Raw genomic sequence first — 18,552 nt, 5'->3', positions numbered from 1 at the left:
CTCAAGTTTCTGCTCAGAAACAGTTAACAGGATTCCTCTTTCACAAACTAAAAGTGTGTGTTTCTGTACAGGAAGCATGTGGTCCTCTTGACTAGCTGGTGGGGTGTGCTGTGTGCCCCAGGCCTGTGCTTTTCACATCCTGCCTTCTTTGCTGTAATTCTCCCTGGGCTTGGGCCTGCTTTTCCTTTTCCATTTAAAATCCCTTGTGCTCATCTAGCTTGAGTCCCTTCTTCTGAGGCTGCCCATGGAGTAGAGCCTTCTTTCCTTCTCTGTTTTAAGGGATCTAGTAGTCACCGTTATAGGAAAGTTAAAAAGGGAGGTTTATGGAACGCTTGGAAGGTTCTCACAGGTGCAATCTTCTGTTTATTTATGGCTCCTAGCATCATTTCTTAGCCCTGAGAGCCTCATACTTGGGGGTGGGGGGTGGGGGTCATTGCATCCCTGTGGCTCAGTGCCCTCTCTGGAGCCTTGTGTTAGAACCCCACCCAGGCCGCAGGGCCCTTGGGCCTCCCTGGCCAGTGGTTTCTTTAACCTGCACCACGGGTGGCCTCTGTACCTTAGGAGTTTTGCAGATGTTTCCTTCTCTCTTTCTGAGGACGCTCACTCAGGCCTCCTAGAATTCTCCTTGTTCCCTTCCTGAGGGAGAAAAGGCCTCGTTATTTTAGCTGATTTTAAGGTAGTGCCGTGGAGGGTGTGCTGGTTTGTGAGTCCATGATCTGGGTTTTACTTCTCCTTCTAGTTCAGATGAGAGGCTTCTGTTCAACCTCGACCAAGTATTTTCAGAAAGAATAGCTCAGTATTAAGTACACACACACAAAAACAACTGCAACAACAAAAGTGGTTTCTATTTACTAATGACTTACTGTGTAGCAGATACCACACGAGGAGCTTTCTTTATGTTCTGATTTTATCCCTTCAACGTTCTAAGAAGTAAGTAGTGTTACCCTGTTTTACAGGTATGGAAGCAGGCTGGGTGGTTCAGTGACTCGCTGGTAATCTGGTAGAACTGAGATCTGAACATGTGTTGTTTGGACTCCAGGTGCTTATGGTTGCCTAGATACCCGAATTTTTGTCAGATAAGTTAAATGTTCAGAAGGACAGCATTGAATCTCTCTGTTTGGTAGCTTATTGTTGGGGGTGGGGGGCGGTTTCTAGTGTCTTTTCTCTCCAGGGCTTGTATAGCTGCTGCCCCAAATGATACTCTGCAGAATCAGAGCAGAGCATCTGGTGCACACTGGGTCTCATAATTTGTTTAGGCTGTGGTTGCATTTTCCTCGTTTCCTCCACGTAATGCTCTGAACTTTGGCTGGGTTTTTGTTTTTTTAAAGTTTAAAAAAAATTTATATTTATTTGTTGCTGCGTTGAGTCTTTGTTGCTGTGCGCAGGCTTTCTCTAGTTGCGGCGAGCGGGGGCTACTCTTCGTTGCGGTGCGTGGCCTTCTCATTGCGGTGGCTTCTCTTGTTGAGGAGCACGGGCTCTAGGCGCACGGGCTTCAGTAGTTGTGGCTTGCGGGCTCTAGAGCACAGGCTCAATAGTTGTGGCGCACGGGGCTAGTTGCTCCGCAGCGTGTGGGATCTTCCCGGACCAGGGCTCGAGCCCATGTCCCCTGCATTGGCAGGCGGATTCCTAACCGCTGCGCCACCAGGGAAGCCTCCCCTGGGTGTTCGGTTTGGATTACAGTGTTTGCTTTTTAAGGAGGCCTGGGTGTTGACTGCAGGCACCCATGCTGCTCACTTCTTTGTTGGGTTAGGTTGGCAAGATTATAAGATACATTCTTAAGTGGTAATCATAATCTCAGGGGGGAAAATCATCTGTAAAATGTTAATACCGTTTCAACCAGTGGCATAAAAATCACGCTCTGGCAAAGAGGAGCCCTGGAGCCCTGCTCCCTTTGCTCAAGGGAGTCATTAGGGTTGAGAGGGTATGAAACAGCAAATGGGAACTTTTCACCTGTAACAGTGACATAATAGCGGTCTCTTTGGGGCAGAAGAAGTTCGAGTAGAATTACCGCAGTCGGGGTGCAGAGCTGTTTGCGGCCATGTGGAATCTTACCGTGTTGCCCCTCACTCGTCGCCCCCGCCCCGCCCTACAACCACGCGTCTGTTCTCCACGCCTCCAATTCTGTCGCTTGGAGAATTCACTGCGTGTGGAGTCATTACGGTACGTAACCCTGGGTGCTCGGAGACAGTGTTAGGAAGTTGGGTGATGGGAGGGTAAGCGGGGAGAGCAGCAGGAAGCGGAGGTGGGAAGGGGCTTTGCGGTTCAGCTTCGCGGCGAGCGTGTGTGACTGCAGTCTCGAGAAGGCGTGCTGTCCCGGCTGCTTTAGGCAGTGCAGGGAAACCACGCGCTTCGAGGAAGCCGCTTTCTGCCCGCAGAGTGTGCGGGGGCGTCTGGGGTCGGGGCAGCTGGAGGAGTAGCCGTGGCCGCGGCGGGTGGGTGAGGGAGGGCCGGCGGGGCGGGGTCAGGCGGGAGGCCGGGGGCCGCATGCAGAGACAGTTGGGAGGTAGGGGCAAGAAAGCAACTGCGGTGCAGGCGTTTCCAGCTTTGGGAATGGAAGACAGTAACACTGTTAACGGCGGGACCACGGGGAAAGGCTGGGTGGGAGAGTCGGGCCGATGCAGAAGGACAAGTCTGCGGTAAGCTGCCGGCCCGTAGTGCCCACCTGTGTGCCGGCCTCTGCCCGGGCAGGTGGGGAGGGCAGGGCTCTGAGGCCGAGTTCAGCTCCAGGAGGAGAGTTCTGTGCTTCACTGGGGGTGCTTGCCAAGTTCAGAAGAGGGGAGGGGCCACACCTAGTCCAGACCCGGCTGAACCCCGGTGCCCTCTTGTCTGTTGCTTCGGGGATGCTGATGTGATAAGGCACAAGTATTAGAACACGGCAGACCTAGACAGTTCCTTTTTCTTTTCCTGGAACTTGGCTTCAGCCCAGACCGTGTTGTCTGTGCAACTGTACGAGTGGTACGTCTGAAGCTGAGGACCTTTGAAAGTTGATTAGTGATGCCAGGTGCATTTTTCCTTGCCAGAAGTGATCAAAAGAACGCAGTAATAGCCGTTCAGGTTTAAAAATATAAAATACTTAAGTCATCATGGAAGTATTTTAATGAATTCTCTCAAAGGATTATGAAATGGGCTGAATTATTGTAGAAGCCTGAGCTCCAGCTGGGCAGCTCTGGACCATCTCTCGGGAAGCGGGGGGAGTTGAAGGGAGCGGCCATCACACCCTTGGATTTCCGCTTCTCAGAGGAACAGGAATCCTGGAGGCTTGGGGCCCCTTTCCCTGTGCTGCATGGCACTGTGACAGCTGCTTCTGCCGTGCTCATGCCTGTTCCTTTCCTGTTTCTGGGAGATGCCAGGCTTTGGGGTAGCCTGTGGCCCCGAAACTTCCATATCACGGTTAGTGAGAAAGGTCTGTGGAACTGGGGATTCCAGGTTCCCTGGGCACGTTCCCTTGGCTGTTCAGCTCTTCCCGCGATCCTGAGCCAGCGAAGGCTTTCCTGGGCTTGATGGGGAAGGGGCTTGGGAGCATTTTCACAGCGCAGACCTGTGCCTGGGCCCCCTGAACTGAGGGGGATGCATCTTCTCCGTATTTTGGTCAGTTTCAAGGATCCTGACCTTAGGATGGTTAAGTGTAACAAATGCCCTGGCTTCTCTAAATCTTGAAATTAAAAATAAACAAGAGGAGGTGTGAGTGTATAGAAAGGCTCAGAATTCAGCTGACTGAAGTTTAAAGAGACAGATGGCCTGGAGCTGTCATGAGGAAAAGGGTGATGAAAAAGCCAAAGCCACAGGAAGTAGGAAAACGAGGTGTCATGCGTGTCATTTCCTGAGAACTTTCACTGAACCTCAAGGCTCCCCCAAATGGGAAGTTGGGCAGTTTCTTGACACAGGAGGGAAAGGTTTGGAGGGTATGGGAGAGACGTGAGCAGAGAGGAGGCGTCAGTATTTGAGTGCCTTCTTTTATCGAGTGCCCGGGACACGCCCCGCAGCTGCTGGGCGCCAGATTCCCACTCCTCGTGGCAGTTAATCTGGAGAGATGCTTCTGCTGCTCTCATTTCTTTCTCTCTCCAGCCCTTCCCTCAGGGGAGGAAACACAGACCTAGATGTTGAGTCGCTCGTGGGGTCACACAGGTTAGTGAGCGTATTCATGAGACTCACACCGCCCCACACCCCGCCTTAGAGCGTGATCTCCTGGCTCAGTGCGGGAATAAGAAGGTGGCGCTGGGCATCTAAGTGACGTTCTTCAGTGACTGGTCCCAGACCTGAGTAGTGGGATGTGCAGGTAGCATCCAGCCCCGCGCTTCTGGTCCCCCAGCTCATTGCCCTAGGAGAAGGGAATGGTGGGGGAGGGTCCTGGCCTTCCCCTGCCCAGAGGAGGCCGAGCCTCTGCGTGTCCTGACTCCTGCCCCCGGGAGGAGCCGGTTGCCTTTCAGGCACGTGGGATGGGTGGGGTGAGGGGCCGGCAGGCCTTTCTAATCTTGGATGATGACCAGTGCTTGGTTCAGCTTAAACCTTTCTGAAAAGAGAATTCTCGAGATGGTTGGCAGGATGGTACCTTTCCTACCAAGGAGATCTACTTTCCTCGGAGAACCGATTCTGGCAGCCGAATCTTGACGTTCCTTTGCGGACCAGGTCATCTCTGGCATTGATTTCCTTACCACACTGCACGGGGTTGCAGTGCGTGGTGATGAACTTACGCGAGAATTGCCGAAGGGCGAGGACCCTGCTTGCTTAGGGCCTGCCGTCGCCGTCTTGGCAGATCCAGGGCCGGGTTTTATTCCGGTTTATAGCTGGTGACACAGTGGCCAAGAGCATGGAATGCTACACTACAGTTGAGCAGATGCGAGACAGAAAAACTGCGCTAACTTCACAGGTGTGGATGCTGGGGAAAGGGCTTTGGGGAGGATGGTCAAAGCAATATAGTGAAAACAGCTGTTTTCTAAGCGGTTTTAGACCCGGCAAAAGGAAAATCGGGCAATTTATTGAAACGAAACACTCTTCTCCCGAGTATAGAACATCTGTCTGTACTCTGCCCTCAGGAGTGGACACTTCTGTCTGGCAGTGATCGGCGATCTCTGTTGAATTCTGTTATCTGTTGGGTGACAAATCCCCCCAGAACTTTGTGCCTAAAACAATAATGATTTAGTATTTCTCACGAACCCTTGGGTTGACCTGGAGTTTTCCCTCAGGTCTCGCTTGGACTCACTCACTGCCCATGGTCGGCAGGAGAGCTGCTGGCCTAAGGTCAGCTAGGACGCTGGGCGCCCCTCTCCGTGTCTGCAGTTGGCCCGCTGGGTGGCTAGGGCCTGGGTTCTTCTCCACAGCTCCTCTCCAGCAGCTAGCTCAAGCCTCCTTAGGTGTTGATGGAGGTGAAAGCTGCAGGGCCTCAGGCTTAACCTCGTAAACAGCATAGTGCCTACCCCAGGGCCAGCCCAGAGTCAAGGGGAGCAGCAGGCAAAGTTGAATAGGGGCCTGGGCTTGGGGATGGGTTATTTATTAAAGCCATTGTTGTAACAGTGTCCGGGCTGGCCTGCTGCTCCCAAGGATTTCTGTCCCTCCAAGCTGTGGGCTACACTTCACTCCAACCGTCTCGCCCTTCCCTCCGGGTACAGCAGTGGCCTTCAAGTCTGCGCCCGCCTGCCCCAGGTCAGGGCTGGATGTGGACGGGGTGCATTGCAGCTCCTTGGGGGTGGCTTCAGTTGATTCAGAGAGCCGTGAATTGAAAAGACACACTCCACACCCCATGGAGAGACGAGGTAGATGATCGTGTTCAGAGAGGGGGCAGAGAGGCAGTTAGTAAATGGTCCACAGCAGTTCTGCTGTCCGGCTGTTGCTGTCAGGGCCTGTGCCGGGGCAGCACCCTGCTTCTAGCATCCTTTTTTGTACCAGTTCTCTACTGGGGTACAGTAACACACCAACCAGGACTTGATGGTTTAAGACGGATTCTGTGGATTGACGGGGATTTTGGCCGGGCGCTCCCTTGAGGATGCTCTCCTGTGCCGGGGTTCAGGCTGGGTGGCCTAGGCTGGCCGCGTGCACATCCTGGGCCTCAGCGGGGATCCATGCAGTGGCTGCGATGGACCTCCCACCGCACGCTCACTCCCAGCCTCCCCAGCCCTTTGAGGCCCATGCTCAGAAGTCACCACCTTCTGTGGGTTAAAGCGTGTGACAAGACCAGCCCACATTCAAGGGATGGGGACATAAGACTATTCCTTTCTTGTTGGAGGAGTGCTGAAGGGGTGTGGATACAGCCGGGATTCATTGGCCATTATTTTTGTAACAGTCTCCCACACTCTCATCTCTGGCATGGTAGGGGTTTGGACACATTCTTGTTGGCTTTGTTTTAATTAACTCCCAAAAAGGAACACCACTGTTTTTCTCAGTATGGGGGTGGGGCAGTCAGTGAAGGGGGGTCAGGTCCACTGACCTAAAACAAGCCTCATTTCAGCGGCACATCATCTAGTCAGGGCTGCCTCGCTTCTCCCCCCGGGTCTGCTAAGCAGTGCTTCTCAAAGCGTGGTCCCCACACCAGCAGCACCTGCATCACCTGGGCGCTGATACTTGGCTCCCCCGCAGATGCACTGCCGCAGGCCTGGGTGGGTGGGGGGGCGGGTCTGATTAGCCCTCCAGGTGATTCTGATGTGCCTGAGAGTTGAGAATCACTGCTAATGGGAGTTCAGGTGGCTCTGACTGCCTCTTCCTTAACCCTTCCAACCAGTTCCCCCACCCAGGCGCTCTGTCTCCCTGAGTCAGCGTGTTCTTTGGGTCAGTGTGAGGCTGTGGTTTTCTTACTGCCCAGGGGACACCTGGGGACCGTCAGTGGTGTGCCCAGGCACGCAGGTGGGAAGGAGAGTAAAATGTGGTTCCCGAATGCCCTCAGCGTGGCGTGCGGCGTGGTGAGGGAGGCCGTGTGCGTGGAGGATGGCCAGTTCCGAGGCAGAGATGACACGTCCGGTGCGTACAGGCGGAGCTTGCCGCGTCCAGGCCGAGGAGGTATCAGCAAGCAGTGGGTCCTGGGCGTTAAAGCTCAAAGGACTGCACCAGCAGTTTGGAAGTTACCACGTACCCTGTAATTTAGAAGTTGGTTTTCAAAGGTGCCTGTTAGTGGGGGTCTTTTGAAAATATGGATTACACGACCCCCTCCTCCCCCCACCCTTTATGACCGGGCGAGTGTTTGGGGGCCTCTGAGTGTCCCGGGTGATTCTGCAGTAGCCAGGTTTGGGGAACAGGGTCCCAAACCCCGGGGAGAAGGAGAGAAAGGCAGGAGGCCAAGTCTGGAGCCTCGGGGCGGCTGCCCTTGACGACGGCCAGCCCGGGCGGGTCTGCGCCTGAAGACTCTTCTGGCACCAGGGAGACTGGAAGAGGACGAGTGGGGAGGAGCGGCGTAGATGCCGGGGGACTGGCAGGCTACGGGGGCCGACCTCGTGGAGGATCCGCCGCCAGAGCGGGGGCCAGACTGTGACGGTGGGGACCTTGTGGGGGGAGACGCTGGGGAGGAGTGAGCGGGGAGGGCGACCTGCAGCAGGTGGTGGTGGTTTTTCAACGGGAGACACCCCAGCGTGTTGCCCAGGGCAGAGACAGGCGGGAGGGGCGCGTGGAGAAGGGGGTCGGGGATGAAGCCGCGTCCTGGGGGCGGGCAGGGTGGGTTTGAAGCTTCTGGGATTGGCCTTGAGAAGGAGGGCCAGCCTTCCTCACCCCGGAGGGGAGGACAGAAGGGAAAGGGCATGAGAACGGGAGAGGCTGTAGCTGCTGGAAATGGACGCGGCCTCTCGTGTCCCCCTTTCCTGGTCACCCCATTTCTCACTTTTCTCACGTTTATGGGTGAGACCTGTGAGCTTTCACGTTGTTCACTGTGCTGTCTCATGCGGGGCCTCTGTGGTGTCCGTTCGCGCCTGTGTCACTGGGGTCCGTTGTTCACGTGGGAAGGGGGCTGGTGGGTGTCCGTTCTCCTCGGAAGCACCGCTGGCCACTCTGCGGGTTCACCTGGGACGGCAGGTTAGTGGGGCGCCCGGTTCGCCCACAAGGCTCGGTTAACCCAGTGCCGCCCAGATTGCCGTAGTTCTGTGTCTGTGACCCCTTATGTTCTGTGGGTCCCTCTTCCGTGTCTGGTGTCCTTCCTCCTTCAACCCTCCTCTTCCTCCCTGCTATTTCACAGGGAAGGGTGTGCGGCTCCCGGGCCTTCTGTTGCCCCGTGGGGCTGCAGCCTGAGCGGCTCAGCGTAGTGAGATGTGCAGCGTGCCTAGCTCTCCTTGCGAAGTGTCAGCGTCACCCCTCTTGCCCGCCTGGGGCTGACAGGTGCTGCCCATCGAGAACCCAGCAGCTCACACTTCTCTCTGGTCAGGGAGCTGTTGGGCTGGGTGTTGGAGTCCTTACAGCTGAAGCCTAGGAAGTGTAGGCTGTGTGTGTTTTTCAGCTAATCACGTTGGTGGTTAAGAGCTTTTAGAAGCCATTTTCAAGGGTATGATGTTCACCTGACAAAAGAAAACAGGTTCCTTATTGTTTCCTGGGTCTGGTTAAAATACTTAGGCCAAGGCAGTAGCTGTAAGCGAAGATGCATGAGACTGTATATGTTGGACATGACCTCTTCTGAAACAATTAAGTGAGGGCGTACATTTTTCCCCCCTGTCATATGAGGATGCTAGTTAACCTATGTTTTAGTATATACCTACCTGAATTAAGAGAGTTGAGGGGGGAGCATGGGGAGAAAAGTAGAATTTTTGCTTAGACAAGAGTGATTTTTTTCAATAAGTCCACATGTCTAAGTGTTCTGGTATTTATTTACTTTAATTATACAAAAGCTGGAGCTTTCCCCAGTTTTTATAATCTAGCTGGGTCATTGTTTTTGTTTGCACACTTGCCGTGTTTGATAGTCTAATGTGCACACGCAGGTGAGATTTAGAAATCTTTGTGTCCCGAATGTGAAGGCCTGTGGTCACCGCAGCCTGATCCTTAAGTGAGGAAACCGTATCGGTCCTTGAAAGACCGTGGTATGTATGTTATCAATACAAGGACGAAGCAGTCATAGCCCTGTGAGTCACTGACGTTTCCCTTCTTTTCCTTCTCCCCTCCAGAACCTGAAAGCAGATCCAGAAGAGCTTTTCACCAAACTGGAGAAAATCGGGAAGGGCTCTTTTGGCGAGGTGTTCAAGGGCATTGACAATCGGACTCAGAAAGTGGTCGCCATAAAAATCATTGATCTGGAAGAGGCTGAAGATGAGATAGAGGACATTCAGCAGGAGATCACAGTGCTGAGTCAGTGTGACAGTCCCTACGTAACCAAATATTATGGATCCTATCTGAAGGTAAGGCTTAAAGGTGCAGACGCGGTTTTCCACCATGCAGCACCTGACTGAGACGCGAGCCTTGGACGGGAAGGACTTTGATAAATAGCACAGCAGGTTTTCAGAGGAAGGAGAAGTGTTCTGACCTTCGCGGTCAAAGGTTCTGTCATCTTAAATGTCACTGATAGAATGCATTTTTGGTGAAAAGTGTTCGATGTTGAAACTCCCTTTCAAGCAAAGTATTTCTGAGTGAGACTTTGTCATCAGAAGTGCATTTCTTAAGCTATTATAACGACAACTACTCGTCACCTAATTTTAGCATGGTTTGTGATAAAAACTCAGGCCAACCTAAGGATATTAGTCTTTTGATATTTTCAGTTATCAAATGTGTTTTAATTTAGTGCTGTTTTTTTTTTTTAAACTGCTAAGAATTGAGAATGTTGATTAGTGAGCTGGTTTACCTACATTTGACTTTGAAGAATTCTCAGTTAGTAAATAATTACTTAAACAAAGTAGTAGCTATAATACAACACCGCAGATTGTCCTCGATCTTCACGCAGTTCTTCAAGTGGGAAAGAATCGTATTAAAGACGGTTTCCCAGCCCTGCGTGGAAGCGTGTTGTACTCGTTGTGCTCTACCACTAGAAGAGTTTGAGATCGTCCCTTGTGTTTCAAGTTCCTTGACATATGCCCGTTCCACTGCACTTAGAAATGTCGTATCTTTCAAATGGGGTTTTGGAAATCTTAAGAATTGGTGAAGAAATTTCTGAAACAATTCTCTGTGGAAATGAAAGCTTCACAGGTAGAAAGAACTTTTTCCTAAGGGAGGCAGCAATACGCCTGGATAATGTAGGACTAGGCCTTTTCCTGCCCTGGGTCCATCCTCTCAGTTCTCCGTGTCGTAGCCCTCCACGTGTTCTGGTGTCAGAGGGCTGGTGCAGGCTTTGATTTCGTGGAAATGTAATAATGAGGTGTAAGTGGGAGGGTGGAATATTCGAGAACTGTTGATTCACTAAAATGAATATTTAAAGGAAATAAAAATTGGACGGTAATTCTATGTTTTTTCAATTGCCTAAAGAATGGCAGTATGTCAGAGGTCAAAATGCAGCATTTTGAAAGGGGAAGAATGAGTTTTGGAGTCAGTTGTCCTGGACTTCGAGTTTTTTTTAAAACTTCTTTACTTCCTCATTTGTAAAATGGAAAATTATGGTGTACACCTCGTTGTTGCAAAGATTAAATAGAACTGAGTATGTGAAAGTACCTGGCATGTAGTGGGTACTTAGGGAGTGTTAATTTCCTTCCTTAATTGATTGGGTTTATTTATTCACATTTATCTCTGACATTACCTTGTAGTGGAGGACGTGTCCACTGAAGTGGAAGCAAGGAGGAGAGAGGGTAGCCCACGGTGGCCGTGAATGTTACTGTGAGGGGGGAGGATGCAGCTTGGGTCTTGACCAGGCAAAGAGGGGAGCACGGTAGCTTTGTCATATTCATGATCCGAGAGGAGAGCATCTGTGACTTCCATAGGGAAAGCAGAGGTCTTCTTTATGTTAAACTTCCGTTGAGGAAAAACTCAACAGCTGAAGAGACTCAACTTGAACTCTGTCTACTGTATCAGTTACCCTTTGTGAAATGACGTCGGAATAGTTGCATAGGGAATTCAGAGTTAGGTTTCATGTGGTATGTTGGATTTTAATGTGAATTATGGTAGTTTCGGCAAAGGAAGTGTGGAAGATCCTCACAGATTCTTGCTGACGTACACCAGCTAATATCTGACTGCCGCAGAAGTTCAGGATCAGTGGTTTGCAGGTGTCTCCTTCAGCCTGGGCTCCTCAGCGGAATGTTTTACTGCATGGCGAGGTGATTGCTTTATTGTGGCCAAATGTGGTGTCACCTTGACTGTACGTATCTAGAGATTCCATCTGGTACGTCCTGTCTTTCCTGAGTTGCTCACTCCAAGTCAATCCAACCTTGTTCTGTAGTGGGCCAGTGCATTTATGTAGTTAACCTAATGTCAGTTGCTGGCATAAACACCCTAGGTTTTTAGTGGCTCAATATGATAGAAGTTTATTTCTTGCTCACTCATAGCCCTGATCCATGGGTGGTTTTCCTCCAAGCAGTTGCTCAGGAACCTAGGTTCCTTCTGTCTTGCGGCTCTGCCTTCCTTACTCCACACGTGGGTGTGCTCGGCTGCCTTCAGTCAGCATGGGGGCGAAATTGGAGGCCCCTGAGGGGAGCTCTCGTATACCCAGGCTAGGACACAGGGCCCCTTGTTTCTGCTCACAACCCCCGGCCAGGCTCGGCCACGCGGCCGCACCTAACCAGGAGGGGCTGGGAACTGCCGTCTAATCGTGCGCTGTGCAGCAGAGCAGACGGGCTTGGGGCTGAGCTAGACGGTCCTTCCCAAGGCCCCTTTCTCTGCACGAGGTGGGTGGAGCGACCGCTGGGGCGACTTTCTCCACTGACTGTCCTCAGGTGGGATGAAGAGCTGTGATAATTTTGTCTGTAGTGCTTTATGTATTTTACCAGGCAGATTGTCCTTCAGAAAAGGTAACTGCCTCAGGAATGCCAGGAATAATACCACCGTCATGAAAAGCTGCCCTTAATTTCTTAAGCCTTTCTGTCAAATTTGATGAGAACACGTGGACTGCTCTTGTTAAACAGTACTAGTAACTACCGTAAGTTGAGCCGGACAGGAATCCAGACCCGAAGTTCTGCCCGTTCTTGGTGTGAGAGAAGTTGCACGAGATGCCTTGGCCCAGAGGAAGACCCTCCGTCATGAGCCAGAGGCTGTTCTCCCATCGTCTTGGTCGCATTATGAGGTTTAATCAATACGGTCCAAACTGTCAAGTAAGATACAAATTAAATTCACGTGTAAGATGAATGGGTCTTTGACACAAAGTTGAAAATTACTGTGCCTTGTGTGGTTTTTACTGCCCTTCTAAAACTCCCCGTAGCTCTCAGAGCTGGTCGTTTTAGTTGTTTAGGTGGTGATGGGGGAGAGGGCCTCAGGATTTCACATTGTGTTGAGGGACTTCTACACAACAAGACTGGGTAAAGAGGAAATGAGCAGAAACTGGTTTCTCCTTTGCTGGATTTGCATTAGAAGATCTCATAATTACGTTTTCGTTTCAATCCTGTACTCCAGAAGGAGAAATTGAAAACAATAGCTAAGTGGTCTAAATATACTGAATGTTACTGAAGATCAGGAGAGGGGCGTGAGTTTTGACTGTGTAGCTATAATCGAATTACAGAGTTGCTCTGTAGCATGTTTCTTCCCGAAATAGTAAAAACAGAAACAACAACTGACAATTCAGGGAGGAGGGGGAATAGTGCAACAGTGAAAACTTAGGTTTGTATTGATGAAGCTGAGGGCCGGGAAGGTCTTGAAGATTATCACATGCCATAGAAGAACTTCATTTGCTGTAGTTTAATTTTGGGGAAATTAAACCAGCTAGAATATTAACCAGAAGCCTTCGTATCCCAACCATTATACCACTGGAGCTTTTTTACCGCAAAAATACCATCTACAAGGTCACAATGAAACCGTAGAGGGTGGGGTGGTGTGCAGGGGAGAGAGAGAGAGACTTTTTTGGTTTTATTTTTAAGTTAGGCAGTGAAGACATGATAAGATTGTAACAGTGGACAGTGAGGTGCTATAGAGGCGTCTGAGCCTGATGTCTTTCTTTTTTTTTTTTTTTGCGGTACGTGGGCCTCTCACCGCTGTGGAGCACAGGCTCCGGACGCACAGGTTCAGTGGCCATGGCTCACGGGCCCAGCCTCTCCACGGCATGTGGGATCTTCCCGGACCGGGGCACGAACCCGTGTCCCCTGCATCGGCAGGCGGACTCTCAACCACTGTGCCACCAGGGAAGCCCCTGATTTCTTTTTAAGCAGCATTCACAAGAGCTACTCATTCCATTCAGCAACACAGCTCTTAAGGTTTTTTTTTTGTCTTGGGGAGATTGCCTGCCTCTTAGAATCTCTACTTTGAGATTCACTTAGAGTTATAAGCCAGGATTTTAGTTTGGATCCTACTACAGTTACTTAACTGTCTGGATGTTTCTCAAGCTGTGGACTTCCTCAAGGACAAAATTCAGATAAATATACTTATCTTACAGGATTACTATAAAGATTGAGATCAGATAGGTAAAGTGCCTGGCATGTTAGGGGAATTTTAGTAAGTGCTAATTTAAGAATTTTTTTTAAATTAAGGGAAAAGTTATTTTGCCAACTAACTCAAAATTTATGAGTTGTAAAAACATTATTAGCACACTAAAAATTAGGGTTATCATTTTCTTTCATAATAAATTATTTAATACTCTCAAACATCAGGCCAGTTTCACCAAAGCAAATCAGGTACAAGGCAAAACAAAACAAAACAAACAAAACTGTGTTTATCAAACCTTTACTTGTCCTAGTCATTTTTGTTGTAGTTTCGCTATTAAGGAAACATGTCCATTGAGTGAGTAGTTGTCTAATAGTGGGTTCAGATCCTTGACTTAAGAGTAAGTTTTTCTTCAATTCCTAAAAACTTTTAGGGTAGTTTTACCAATTGGATTCACCAGAAAACGAATACAGGAAAGTCCCTTTATGTGTTTTAGCGTTGTATGTAAGTACAGATGATTCTGCTACGGTGTGTGTTATGTACATTAGACGCATTTTGGGGTAATTTTTTAAAGTTATGTTGTTTGGACTTCTGATTTGCTCTTTATCCCCTTTCCTTCCTTCCCCAAAGGGAAAGTAGTAGTTCCTGATGAAACAGAAGTCCCACCCATTTTACGCTTAGGGAAAGAAGTGAAAAAATATTATATAAATGGCTGGTGTCTTTGAATGAGGCTCCTCAGGAGGTTACCATCCACCCCCGTGTTCACTTCTTGCCCCAGCATGACTATTAAAATAGCGGACTCTTTACTTTCAGAAGCATCCTAGCTTGGGCAATAGAATGTAATCAGCCTCTTACGCTTCATAGCCAAAAAAACCCAGACTAAACTATACTCTTTCCCTTGCGCATATTGTATTATGATTTCATGATCTCGTTATCGCTCAGAGAAGAATGACTAGTGTAGCCACATGACAATGAACATATCTGTTAGGGTACATTGTCTGAATTTATCTTCACTCACCTCCCTCCTGACCGCCCCATGGCAAATCCTGCTCTTGCATTGACCTCTGGTTTTAGACGCGGTGAGGAATATAGATGGGTTATTGGTCTTGGGAAGCAGTTGAGTTGAGCTATGTGCCTGGTGTGTGTGGACTCTCCTTTGCCTCAGGGCTTCTTCCAAAAGCTCACAGGTCCTGTCTCATTCACTTCTTTCCTATTCCCGAAGATAGAGCCTGGCACATTCTCCTTGAGATGAAGACAATCAGGTACTAATGGTGTCGTGCACGTGGAACGGTGATCGCAGCTTAACTGAACCGGGGTCAAGATGCCCAGTGTAGAGGGCAGAGGAGAAAGGCGGGCTGCGCCGTATGGAGAAGGCAGATCTGGGGTTGTGACAGGAGCACGTGACTTTGGGGCCAAGCCACCTAAACGTAGTACCGGTACCTCTCTGTGCCTCTTCTGACTGCCCCACGTGTACCCTCCTGCACTGAAGGTACAGGTGGCCGTGTCTGGAGACATTTTCAGTTGTCACGACGGGGCGGGGCTGGGGTGCTGGCAGCACCCCGTAGGTCACCCCGTAGCGACCAGGGATGCCACTACACGTCCTGCTACAAAGAATCACCAGCCCAGATGCTCACAGTGCTGCTTGTGGAATGGATGGTGGTCTTTGGTCCCAGAATATAGAAGGAACAATGTTTCCAGGGCTGGCCTTGGGGGTGCTTGGAATAGCCCCAAGAGTATTGAAGACAACAGTCTCAGAGACCTTGGTTACTCCCACGCGGTTTTTGTGGCCAGAGCAAGTGTGAGCTTTGCGAGCGCTGTGAGTAGCATGTGTCCAAACTTGCACAGTGATTTTGTTTTGCTCAAAGCCGCGCAGCCTTGTGTGCCAGGCTCACAAGAAACCCCGGACAGCATTTGGGGATAGTGGATCCAAAAGGTGCTTCTCCGGGGTACCTTTGTTCGGATGTAAGATGGAACAAAGGCTGTGAGGAGTCCTGCGAACATAACGGCGAGGATTGCTCGCCTAGATATTGACCATGACGCTTTCTGTCTAGTGCTCATCCGAAACTCGGCTTCCTTGAGTAAAGCAGTAGAAAACAACCCCGGTCTCCCATCCTAGGGGTGCAGTTCACCACAGTGAGAGGGAACATTCCCTCACTGCAGGGTGTCTTGATGGGAAGTGTGATTCTCCCTGAACGCTGCACTTACTGCAGAGTTAATATTCCCTAGGACGTTGCTTGACATTGGGAGTGGAGCTGTATACCTGGAGGCCCTTATGGCTAGCAGTTGGCATTGTTTTCTCGAAAACTGATGGATGACCAAGATCAGAAGCAACAATCTGTTTTTCATTTTTGGCCTTGGTCATTAGAGTAGCATTAATGAAAAAAAAAAAAGACAAGCGAGATGTTGATACCTGGCTTTTTTTTTTTTTTTTTTTTTTTTAACCCCGTGTGTATCTTCAGTTTTTTGTTGTTGTTTTAAGCCTGGTGTGTTACTCTTGGTGCTAAAGCACAGCTCTGCTTCCTACAGCCCCTCTGGGCTTTGAACCGACCGCCCAGCCAATCAAGTGGCCTGTTCCGTTAAGTCAAGTGTTACCTTCTCATTGTATTTCTTTTCCCCTTTGCCATTTATGGACATCAGATAAGGGAGAGTTGAGCTGTGTTTTCATATTTTTCAGTTTGTGGCACCATCATCATCGATCTATGTAAGCTTCTTCTGTTTTGGTCAGTTTTATTATTTTTTATTATTTCATCCTTCATCCCTACCACCCTTCTCTTTTGTAGGACACGTTTTGATATGTCTTTGAATATGTGTGTCTTGAGAAGATAAAACATTGTTTATGTACTATGTATGAGTTTATTTTTTCCTCCCACATAATTATTTAAAATTTGCGCTCGGTAAAATTAACTTTCTGAGGTGTATAATTCTTACAGTTCTGCACACTTTAACGCATATGTAGATTCTTAAAACCACCAGCACGTGCAGGATACAGAACAATCCCAACATCCCAAAGAACTCCTGACCATCTCTCCCCCCACACCCTCAGTCCCTGGCAACCACTGATCTGTTTTCTGTCCCTGTGGTTTTCCCTTTTCTAGAACGTCATATAAATGGAATCACACACCTTTTGTTACTGTCTTCTTTCAGTTAGCATAATGTGTTTGGGATCCGTGCATGTTTCAAATGTTTGTTCCTTCTTATTGGCAAATGGTGTATTGTTGTAGGAATATATACCTACTATATATACTATTGTATATATAGACAATATATAATATGTATTGTGTATATATATATAATACTATAGTATATTATATACTATATTAACTATTGAAGGGCACTTGGTTTGTCTCCATATTTTGGCGGTGATGAATAATGTTATTAACATTCACGTGCAGTTTTTGTATGGACGTAAGCTTTCATTTCCCCAGGGTAAACACCTAGACGTAGGGCTGCTGGTTAATTCTCCAGTGTCTGTGTCAGTTTACATTCCCGTCAGCACTTGGTATTGTCAGTTTTTTCAGGTTAGCCATTTTAGCAGGTGTGTAATGGTATCCCATTAGGGTTTGAATTTGCATTTTCTGTAATGACTTAGGATTTTGAGTATCTTTTCGTATGACTTACTTGTGCAGCACTCTGGAGTAGGACACTTATTAATACAACTGATGGGGCTTGGGGCAGGCCCCCCCCAGATATGCCGGTTCCCACCCCTACACTACCATGTTGTTCAGGATAGCTTCACCCATTTACACTCACACTAGCAGTGGGAGTTTTTTTTGCTGGTTCTTCTTTCTCCCTTTTTTAAAAAAGAAAAGCTTTATTGAGATATAATTCACATGCCATTCAATTCATCCTCTTAAAATGCACTGTTGAGTGGTTTCTAGTATATTCATGGAGTTGTAGCCATCATTGTAGTGAACTTTAGAACATCTTCATCATCTGATGCGGAAACCCCGTGCCTGTTACTGGTCACTCCCTATTTCCTCCCAGCTTCCCCAGCCCCAGGCAAACACTTAGGTGCTTTCTGTCTCCGTATAGGTTTGCCTGTTCTGGAATGTCATGTAAACAGAATCATAAGGTATGTGGCCTTTGTGACTGGCCCGTTTCACTTAGCGTAATGTTTTCAAAAAGTTCATCCGCGTTGTAGCATGTGTCTGTACTTCATTCCTATTTATTGCTGAATAATATTCCATTGTATGAATATATTTTATTTACCCATTCGTCAGTTGATGAACATTTTGGCTGTTTCCACTTTTTGGCTATTATAATGGAATAATGTTGCCATGAACATTAGTGTACAAGTTTTTGTGTAGACATGTTTTCATTTCTCTTGGGTATATGCCTAGGAGTGGAATTGTTGGGTCACATGGTAACCCTGTGTTTAACCCTTTGAGGAACTGCCAGGCTGTTTTCCAAAGCACCTGCATCATTTTGCATTCCCACCAGCAGTGAGTGAGGGTTCTAATTCCTCCACATCCTCGTGGCATCTTTGATTGTGGCCACCCTAGGGGGTGTGAAGTGGTATCTCATTGTGGTTTTGGTTTGCATTCCCCTCATGGCTAGCGATGTTGGGCCTCGATTGTCTACTTCCTTGCTGACATTGATATACAACTTTTTTTTTTTTTTTTTTTTTTTGTAGTACGCGGGCCTCTCACTGTTGTGGCCTCTCCCGTTGCGGAGCACAGGCTCTGGACGCGCAGGCTCAGCGGCCATGGCTCATGGGCTCAGCCGTTCCACGGCATGTGGGATCCTCCCGGACCAGGGCACGAACAAGTGTCCCCTGCATCAGCAGGCGGACTCTCAACCACTGCGCCACCAGGGAAGCCCGATATACAACTTTTTAACTTTTCCCAATCCCATAAGTACAATATAGTATTTTTTATGCTTATTTGCATTTCTGTTAATAGTAGGTGTGAGTGTCTATTCATATATTCTTACCCCTTGGGATTCCTTACTCTGTTGAATTTTGTTCATATTTTTTTAGTTTTCCATTGGCTTTCCTATATTTTAGTGTTTGATAAGTATATTGAAGTTACTCTGTATCAGTTTGAGATACCACGAGTATTTTCTCTGACTGTTATCCTGCTTTTAACTTCAAGGTGTCTCGTTGAAAAAACTCCTTAATATTAATGTAGTTAAATCCATCCGTTTTTACCTTCTGATTTCTGCTTTTGG

The 18,552-nt window shown here is 48.7% G+C and overlaps 1 protein-coding gene across 2 annotated transcripts in view; it reads left to right on the top strand.

Annotated features, from left to right (window-relative positions):
* Positions 1 to 18,552, top strand: part of STK24 (serine/threonine kinase 24) — a 108,593-nt gene that overhangs the window by 40,288 nt on the left and 49,753 nt on the right. For both annotated transcript variants that reach the window (XM_060129029.1, XM_060129030.1), the window contains one exon: positions 9,066 to 9,296. In XM_060129029.1, coding sequence (XP_059985012.1) covers positions 9,066 to 9,296 — 231 coding nt within the window. The remainder of the gene's footprint in view (positions 1 to 9,065; positions 9,297 to 18,552) is intronic.

This window comes from Lagenorhynchus albirostris, chromosome 18 (genome assembly GCF_949774975.1).
Source record: "Lagenorhynchus albirostris chromosome 18, mLagAlb1.1, whole genome shotgun sequence".
Taxonomy (NCBI): Eukaryota; Metazoa; Chordata; class Mammalia; order Artiodactyla; family Delphinidae; genus Lagenorhynchus; species Lagenorhynchus albirostris.
Note: the sequence above shows the minus strand (reverse complement) of the source record. Positions and strands in the feature narration are given on the sequence as shown.